Consider the following 10066-nt stretch of genomic DNA (forward strand, 5'->3'; position numbering starts at 1 on the left):
AAAAAAAACACACGGGTAGACTGAAATAATGTGGTTGCAAAAGTGTGCACACCCTTTGAACTCATGTTAAATGGAAGTCTGGGCTACTGTTGTGCTTGTAGGCATTACAATAGGGGTGTGTAGACTTATGTTTTCTTTCGTACAGTAAATTAGACTAATTTGCATTTTGTAGAAAATCCTACTAAATCCTACACAGCGCTACGCCGCAAGCTCATGATTGCAAAAGCAAACCATCCACCTGCTTGCCTTTTTTTTTTTTTTTTGTTTTCGCAGCAACTCCTAAATTCTCTTGTGCTCTGTTGTAAGTTCATTAGCGCGGTTATTGTAATCGCCGGCCGGCAGAGCCACGCAGGGAATAGAGATGCTGTTCTGAAGGTCAAATTCATGCACTCCGAGCCCCCCAGCAGGTAGCCCCCCCCCCCCTTTCCCTGAGGTCCGGCTGATCACATAGACCTGCAGAGGCTTATTGTTCTCTCCTCCCCAGTTGACCCTTACTGTCCCATTAAAATCTCGCCTCAAACTCCGCCTGAGGGTCTCCAGCCATCATCGGCGCGCACCGGCTCGCCGAGGCAGAGCATACAGATGAGGCGAGAAAAAAAAAAGTGTTTTCTTTTTTTCTCTCTCTCTGCATCTTTTAAAATGTTAACTGTGGCTCACGGAGGTGAGGGGTGGTCACCGGGCAGAATTACTGACCGACTCGCGCTTGATTATTAGTCAGTTTAATGCAGCCAAAGAGCAAGAGGGAGTCACATTTTTGAGTCTAATGAGAGACGCGCGTCACATTTCAATGAGCATGTGCGCCGACTATTAATGGGGGGGCTCACATCCATCCATATGTTATGACTCATGGTGCTCATTTGCCCCTTCCAACCACTGGCTGCAATTTCAAACAAAAAATCTCTTTGCGTTCAAATGAACTCAAATACAAGCTGATTTCTGAAAAATATCTGCATTTAAATATGATAAAGACAATTTGTTGACTTGATAAATACTTTATTGATAAGGGGTTACCCCTTCGAAAAAAAATGTTTGCTGGTATCTACACCCGTTCTCTATATTTGTCCTTAGCTTAGCATGAATGGACATTTGCAGAGGTAGTGGAACAATACAATCTGAATAAAGTATTTGGATGCCAAACAGAAACTGACACAAGGAGGGTGAAGAAAATTTGTCTGCTACAGGTTGCACATTATGAGGACAACCCAAGTGCATGTTCATAATAAAATAAGGCACCAGAGTAAATTGAGATCCTCCTAGCAGCAAATTTGTCATCCTCCATTTTTTTTTAAATCCTGCTAATTCAACCCAAACCAAAAAAAAGTAACAAAAAACATACAGTTCATAGTTTCTAGTTAATATATCGTTCTTGTTCAGAAAATAAATACGCGAGCTTAAATACAAAGAAATGTTTGACTTTGTTCTCTGTATAACATGGAATAAGAGAACGTCTCGTCACGTCTCCTTCCCCAGCAGCTTTTCAAGCGTATCACAGCATCAAGAATTCTCACAAAGCAATAATCCGAATAACCTGACGTACCGGCAGGGGGCAGTGTTGCAAAGCAAACAGCTTATTTCCTTTAAAAATCAGCATGAAAAAAAAGGTTTGCATAGTGATTTTCTTTGAAAACATTCCAAGTCATACAAAGCACAGTGAGAGTGGGCGTTAGCTAAAGTATGAAAATATTGTGTAACACTGAAAAGCTGCAAAATATAGATTTCTATTCTTCAGCTGGCTTTTTTCAGCCATTGATATGTCGACGCACTGGTCAACTTTCATTAGTAGCATTATTTTTGTGGAAGGCAAAAATGTTAATCAGTATTGGCCAAACATGTAAGGAATAAATTTCAGGTCTAAGCATTGATAACTTCAATAAAGTTCCATTCTTTCCAGCAGTAGAATATCTTAATTTCATATTCATTTTCAATAAAATCATTCTATTTTTCTATTCATGCCACATATTTAGGGCCAAATATTGCGTCTTTTAAAAAAAAATCACATTATGAAACATTATTGGATCTCTCGGGTGTCCCTAATGAAGTGTCCATTCAGTGTCTATTGTTCAGTGTCACGCTTTGGTTGGCTTTGGTCATTATTACCTTATTATTAAAAAAAGGAGAGTACATTCAATTTTGCATGAATTCAAGTTAGACTTTTGGAATAACTGCAGCCTCCTTCTCTAGAGGGCGCCAGAGCAAAACATTGAGGGTGCAAGTCATATTATAGAATGAGGAGCTTGCATTTTATTTCCTGCTCGGCGACATACTGCATAAATGAGGACATTGGCTCGGACAACCAGTCGGAGCTGTTAGACGTCCACGCCTTTGCCTTCAAGATATATTCAGGGACTGTTTGCAACACTGCTTAGTACCAAATGCTGGACCTTGGAAAATCTGGTTCTGTATCGGAAAAAGTGACAATGCACTTTGGCCGTATTTAGATTCAATTAAAAGATATTAATAGATCCAACTTATGAGTTTTTACACATTGTTCCGTACGCTTGATCCTTTGGCAGTTTTGAGTTGCAGGGGACCCGGAAAAGAGCCAGGTGGAACACCGCGAGGCACTCTCTCGGCTTGATCTTAGGGAAACTTGGAGAAAAAAAGCTCTTACATGTTGGTTTCCCGCTGCATGGGCTCTCTGCCTTTCTCCTCATCGAGCTTGGCCGGGTTGTCCACTTCTGCCTGCTTCTGGGGCACGTCGGGATCCTCCGACCCGGCGGGCTTGTACTGCTCGAGTTTGCGCTCGCGCGCCAGAAGTCTGTAGTTGATGAAGTTGCCGATGAAGAGCCAAACGCTCGCTACGATCACGATGACGCCGCAGCAGAAATACATGGATTTGTAATTCTTGGTGACGTCCACCAGTTTCCCTGCAAGACAATAAAAACGTTTAAAAAAAAAAATATGCAGATGTCTGTATAATGTTGGAATTTGGGATGGGCCTTCAGATAATCGCAGCTTTGAACATTTGGTCCAACGCCAGCGTTAAACACGTTTGAAAATTGCCGCTCGGAAAAGTCGCCTCGGGGCGAACGTTGCGGCTGAGCTTCACTCGTCTAATCACGACATGATGTAGCCGACCTAGAAATGAAATTCAACTCGGTACCTGCTATAGGTGGCCCGATGAGGACCGGGCAGCATTCCACAATGGTGGTGAGTCCCACGGCGCTGGAGAACCTGGGCGCCCCGACCAGATCCATGAGACTCTCGAACAGCACCGAGCTGACCATACCGAACGCAAAACCGAAGAAGACGGCGTAGATCACGAGGCCGGTGTAGGAGCTGGCCAGCGGGCAGAGGATGTGGCACACGCCGTTGTAGAGCACGGCAAAGCTGAAGAAATACTGAATCCTGGGCCGGATCCAGCGGGAGTTGGCCACCAGGCCCATGGAGGGTCTGGCGACCATGTCCACGATGGCCAGGATGGAGAGGAGGAAGGCGGCCGAGTACTCGTCCACGCCCATATCTTTGGCGTAGGCGGTGAGGAACACGATGGGAGCGAAGAAACCCACGAACATGATCACGTTCCCCGACAAGTAGATGAGGAAGCCCCGGTGTTTGAAGAGGGACAAATCCAAGTACTTGTTGAGTATCTGCCACGGCGTGAGCTTCACCTTGGCGCTGGCCACCTGCTCCTTCTTCAGCTTGGCGGGAGGCGGGCCCAGGGGCCTCATGAGCGAGCCGGCCACGCAGCAGTTGAGCAGCAACCCGGCCAGGATGAGGAAGCTCCCCCTCCAGCCAAAGTGGTTGAACAAGTACTGGTTGAGCGGGGCCAAGGAGCAGAGGAACACGGGGCTGCCGGCCATGGCTAGCCCGTTGGCGATGGGCCGCTTCTTATAGAAGTACTTCCCGATCATGGTCAGAGCCGGCTGCAGGTTAAAGGCCAATCCGAGTCCTGTAGAAGAGGAGGGAGGGAGGGGAGGGGGGGGTGTCTCATATTTTTATTCCCGGCCGCCTATTTCCAGCCGAGGCAGAAGCTCATCAAGTCGGTTAAGTGGATTGCGAGGGACTTACCGCCAATAACGCCGATGCAGAGGTAAAGCTGCAGCACGCTGGTGCAGAAGGACGCCAGGGTCATGCCCACGGCGCACAGGCAGCCGCCCATCATGACGATGGGCCTGCAGCCGTAAGTGTTCACCAGCACGCTGCTGATGGGACCTAGCCAGATGATTAGAAGCCGGGCAACTTTTAAAGCCATTCATAGACACAGATCATGTCTCTTATTCAACGTCAGCCATTTTGGAAGGGGCAAAAAAAAATGGTCGACTGCTTCTGAGATAAGCGCCTTTGTTTTTACAAAACCTCCCTCCCCCCCTCCCTCCTGTCAACTGTGTGTCTTGGCTTCCTTGCCGCCTCACCCAAAGGCGACACTCGCTTTCTCTCTCGCTCGAGATTAACGACACAGATCCCACAGATTGATTTTTTTTTTCGACGCCAGAACTATCACACCATTATGTTTATTATCTTATTACCGCGGATGTCCTTCTGTTCGTCGGATTTCACGTCGAAATATATTTTTGCGGTCGCGATTGCCGCTTTCGCCATTCTGGCTCGCGGCGTCGCCGCCACAGCTGCCATCTGGCTATGCGGTAATCCTCCTGTCTTTCGAGCCACTACACTTCTCACCATCTGGACTGATCAACGGCCTCCAAATGTTGCGCAACCTAATCTAGTCGGTAGAGCGATAGATTTATTTCTATCGATGCCGGCGTTCCTTCACGTTTACACGGCAGCTCCGATTACGCCGTTTGACCGGTGACACCTTGTGTAATTAAATTCCACAGCGGCTGAGACACAAATTGTCACAAAATGTCCGACCTGCGGCGTACATGACGGCGAGCATGATGGAGGAGATCCAGGCGATTTCACTGTAGGAGGCGTCGAAGATGATCTGGATGTCCTTGAAGAAGACGGTGATGGCTTTGGGGAAGGCGTAGGAGAAGCCGATGGAGATGAAGGACGCCACCACCACGGCCCAGCCCCAACCGCCGTCCGGCGGGGGTACGGCGGGGGGGCCCGCGACTGGCGGCGGCATCGCTGGACCGACGCTGGCTCGTCACTGCAACGAGAAGAAATACAAAATTAATGTTAAGCTCAACACGAGTCTTCTATTTTTTTTTCCTGCAGCGAATATAGGGTGGAGTTGTCGTTTAAATTCCAGTCGCTTAACTGTTACAAAGGACCTTTAAGAAACTGCCGGAGGGTGGGGGCATACCAGCAGGCCTGGATCCTCTTGGAGAGCATGTGCAAACACTGACCTACAGTGCTCATTCCTACCTGCCCCGCCCACCATTCACCTTGACCCCGCCCCCTTCCACAAGCCCTCAGGGGCAATAGATGTTCCCCAGTCAAAATGGAGTCTCGACCAACATGAAGGCTTCAAGTCACGACAATGCAAACTGAATTATGACTGTAAATGAAGGCGAGGCTTTGGAGCAAAGTCCGTCCATGTTGTGTTGTCGTCCTTGGTCAGCCCTCAAGGTCAGCCGACTGGTAAGTGACGACCTGGAGCGGCAACACGGGGAGATTAAGACTATTTTGAAACGCTCACATGACCTCATTGGGACACAATGAGAGAAGATGACTACCTTCAATCACGCTAGTTTCTTTTGTGACACGTATAACAAAGAAGATGGCAGGAGCCCAATAATCAAGCGTGCCTTGAAAACCAAATCAAGTAACTTGTCTAGACTCGAGGGCACATATCCAAAACACTGCAATGGTGTATTCGCCCTGAGCGGTTTTTAGACTTCTTTGAACCGGATTGGTTGGCTCTCGTTACACTCATTGACCTTTTTTTTTTTTTTAACTTAAATCTACATTGCGTGACCTAATCTACCTAATCGCTCGCAATACAACTTCCTGAAGTAACGTAATAACCTGAAATTATTTATGAGGGTGGTGGTGACGTCATCGTCTCACCTTAGGCGATGTTCGGAATTTGCCTAACTGCTACTGAACCTTTGTGACGCTCCTAAAATAAAAAAAGCTTCATACACGATAAGACCTTTGTCTTTGTTTCCAAACAGGTGCTGTCAACTATGTCCAACTCTACAAAAGGAAACTCGACCTCAACCGGTGAGCGCCGGTTGGCGCCCCCCCCCTTCTGCTCCTGTCGGTCGCCTCCATCTAAGTCACATGGTGATGAAAGTTATGACATGCTGGCTCGAAAGGAAACCTCAAAGTTGCCTTTGACTGGCAGCAGAAATAGCTCACCATTAGGCCCATTAGCAACTCGCGCTCAGAGAGGTGCTAGCAACGTGAGAGCTGATCGAGGAAATGCATAAAAAAAATAGGATTGATGTCCAGAAATAAAACAGGACAATTTGTTCCGAGTGGCTGTGATCGTGTATTGAGTCAATGTAATTTGATTGATCTAAGTCAAAGATACTTTTTAGGAGGGGGGGGGGGGGCAGTATTGGCAGGTTCTCTATCAGGCGGTGTTTGCACAAAGCTGATTGTGTTCACAACAAACTTTCTTCAAGTTCATGGAAAGAGGTCCTGATCTTGAAATCTGATCTACCACCTTCACCCAAAAAAAAAAAAAAAAATCAACTAGTGGGCTAGAAACAAGTGAAAATGTCACATTAAAATCTGTAAATCTCATCTATTATGTAAAACTTTTTTTTTTTAATTTTTCCTCATTTTTAAAAGCCATAAAGTGACAAAATACCAGATAACCAGAACAAAAAAATACTAAAATGTAAATGTTATGTAACCAAAAACTACTGTCACAGCACTGTGACTAATGTTTACATAGTATAAAACGATTAATCACGATAAGGAGTGAGCAGTTGCAGAACGAACTTCCTTTTACTCCCATTTGATTCTCAAAGCACGTGACTGGCAAATGTGCCATAAAGTAAAGAGCAAAAAAAAAAAAGGTGAGTCAATAGCATGTGATGTAAGGACAGAGCCACTGTTGAGGCCTGGTAGTGTCCGTGAGCTCCAAAAATAGCAGTACTTAATTAACTCAAGCTTTAAATGATGCGCCGGCTCGGATTTTCCAGCATAAACAACACGTGAACGCACCACACATCATCACACGCGAATAGATTGAAAACACTAATCCTCATTCTTTTGGATACGTTTCTCATCACAGCCGGGAAATAATAAGAAGCGGAAAAAACGAGGTTAAAATAGAGGTAAAGTCCGGGAGAGTTAAAGTTTGCTTTACCTTGAAGGAGAATAAAGGCGCGTCTGTGCGTGTCCGAGGATTGGGAGGGCGAGGGGCGGCTGCAGGCTCCGTTGACCTTGGAGGAGACAGATGCCGCTGCTCGGAGCTAGGACATCCGCTGTGTGCGCGTGTGCGTGGGGGGGACGACTGTTTGAATTTCCTGAGCTGGCGTGACGTGGACCGGTTGGTACGCTGCAAAGGGCGGCGCTGTTGCTTACGTTGCTATTTTCGAGCCACGGGAGTGCGACGCCACTGGTTGCATCATCCTACTGTACTCTACTGTACTGTTGGCAAGATTTTTATTTGACTTTAAAGTAGCCGGATTTAACCAAATGGCTTTGAGAATTAAAAAGATCAAACCCTTAATAAAATAAAAAATACTTTGATGCTATGGTGTTACACAATAGTGCTGCTAAAAAACGTCATTAAGTACACGTTGACACGCTCATGAGGAAGCAAGATTTAGTAAAAAAAATAAAACGTCATTAATATTCGTAGAACTTGCACATTTTTCCGACCGCATAATTATAGGCGCTGTAAATCCGCGCCCTCTTGTGGTAGAGAGAAGCATACGCATGACGAGTGCCATCCGGTTAAGTATTCTTACTGGGCGCCAGTGACACATCTCGACAGCAGGGGTCGCTATGAAGCCAGCACCACCGCCTGAAAGAAGTTGTCCTTGAACGGAGCCGCAGAGGAGAGCTCCCCCGGTCTTTATGAGAGCTGTAAAGTTTTTCCAAATGGACCATAAAAACCTACAATCCAATTTATGTTTAATTTTTGTGTTAGGGACCAAATGACAGCAGCTGGGTACTTTTGCCAGTATAAATGTATCACCTCGCAATAATGACGGGGAATATGGTTATTGTAGTCGAATGAGGATTAATCAATCGAGCTGATCAGCATGCCCCAGTGACGGAAGAGAAGCGCCATTAGACAAAAAATGGATAGTTTGCCTGAGTGATGAGAGGAGGGAGGACGGAAGAAGCTCTTTCCACACCTTGATGTTTACGTCTGCTGTCAGCTTGTTTCCATCAGGAAAGGCCCAGCAGCTTTTAAGGGGGGGGGGGGGGTGATGACACATTTCTCACCTCAACACCTTTATATATTTGAATTGCCCTAAAATCTTAATTAAAGTTTGTTGCCTTGAAAGCAAAGGGTAACAAAGCAAAATTCTGGTTTGAAAGAATTTTTTTTTGCTGGTGGTCCATTGATGTGCACAGATTTAAATATGTTGATGTGCCCCCGCCCCCCATCCGACCACCCCCGCCGTGTTCCGTCCAACTGTTTGAGCAGCTGTGTTTTCTTTATCACTGCCGGGACCTACCGCTGGTCCGAGGCGGCGGGAGGGTTAAAAGCCAGGGGAGAGCAGGAGAGCGTGTGAAGGTGGGGGATCCCGACGTTTTGGAGGCTCTCAGCGGGGTAAGGAGGTCCCGCTGCGACGTGACTACCGCCTTGTTTACCAGAACTCAGAGGCGGTCCGGGCAGAGGAACACACCAGCGCCGTGTGTCGGGAGATCTACAAGTGAGCGGCCATGACAGAAGAATGAGAAGAATGTCATTCAGGCTTTTTGTTCTGCTAGAAAATAAAAAGCAGTAAAAGCCTACTAGGGTCAATTAATTGGATAATCGATTAATCTTGCTTGTTGATCCAAACACTCGTTATATGAGGGTCTCGAATTTCAGCAGGCCTACACATATTTTTTTGTTTTGAAAATGATTTAGTAAGATTTTTTTGTAAATAAGTTTTATTTGAGTTTCCCCATGACTTTCTATTAACTCCATTCCAATATTTTCATTGCAATTTGATCACGGACAAATTAAAACTCACATCCTCATGTTGTGTTAGCGATTAAAGATGTCTGATAACGCTAATCGGATTTGCAGCCTGGGGCAAGAAAACAGCGAGTGCAAAAAAATAATAAAATTGCATTTAATTGATGCCTGATGTTTGCTCGCCTCCGACACCAAGCTTTGAAAGATGAAATTGCAGAGTGAGCACATTGAGCAAGGTGTAAACACTTTGGATATACTTGAACGCTTTGTCTCGAGACCTTCTGTTCCCATTTGGAGTGAATGAGAGTGTGTGTTTACACGGGGCTTGAAATTATGGGGTGAAAAGCCATATGTTGACAAATTATGGCCATCAGTCTCTCGGTCAGTGCACTCGGTGCCCGAGTCGGTCATCCCATTAATTACGAGGGACAGACGTCCTCGGCCGGGCCCGAACACTGCCGCGCTTATGAGCCCTCCGCACAGCAGACATTTTGTTTCGGACTCCGGGACGTGTAATTGGCGGCCCGGCCGCACAATGCCCGCCTTAACTTGGGCCACTTTGGAGCCTCTCAGCTGCCCGTCAAAAAGTCAACCCCACGAGGGTTGACAACAGCGACACTGTTCTTTCTCGCTCTCTCTCGGGACGTTTTGCTAAACACGGGTCGTATTTGCAACGCCGGCGAAAATCCTCGACGCGCTTTGGATATCATCATAAAATATCGAAAATGAGCGAAACAAAGAGAATAATCAAAGTGTTTAAATTTATATTATATTATTTATATTAAATTTACATTTATAATATAAATAATTCTAATACTAAATTATAATGCTTCATTGTGAATATTTATTTTTACAACTGACTTATCTTGATTTTGGATCCAATAGTATTCAACAAGCTTTTGGTTTCTTCTGTTTTTCCAAGCGGCGTATTCATAATTGAATAATTACCCGAAAAAAAAAAAAGCTTTAATGTGTGACGCTGCCAATATTTTCTGAAGGTTTACACAAGCCTGAAAACACATATACACTCGTGCATACTGTATGTTTGTACTGGAAGTCACCTGGAGCGAGGCATGCCGGGTAGGCATTTTTTTTTTGCGCACTGTTGCTATTCTC

At 45.8% G+C, this 10066-nt stretch overlaps 1 protein-coding gene across 1 annotated transcript; it reads right to left on the reverse strand.

The window, feature by feature from the left end:
- Positions 1 to 972: 972 nt before the first annotated feature.
- LOC148379160 (monocarboxylate transporter 2) lies at positions 973 to 7450 on the reverse strand. Its single transcript, XM_088366683.1, has 5 exons — positions 7175 to 7450; positions 4816 to 5056; positions 4012 to 4155; positions 3104 to 3892; positions 973 to 2867 (listed from the first exon to the last, which is right to left on the reverse strand). The coding sequence occupies exons 2-5, from the start codon at positions 5030 to 5032 to the stop codon at positions 2608 to 2610; spliced, it is 1410 nt and encodes a 469-aa protein (XP_088222809.1). The 5' UTR covers positions 5033 to 5056; positions 7175 to 7450; the 3' UTR covers positions 973 to 2607.
- Positions 7451 to 10066: the final 2616 nt, after the last annotated feature.

This window comes from Syngnathus floridae, chromosome 22, assembly GCF_059516105.1.
Source record: "Syngnathus floridae isolate MCC-2025c chromosome 22, RoL_Sflo_1.0, whole genome shotgun sequence".
Lineage (NCBI taxonomy): Eukaryota > Metazoa > Chordata > Actinopteri > Syngnathiformes > Syngnathidae > Syngnathus > Syngnathus floridae.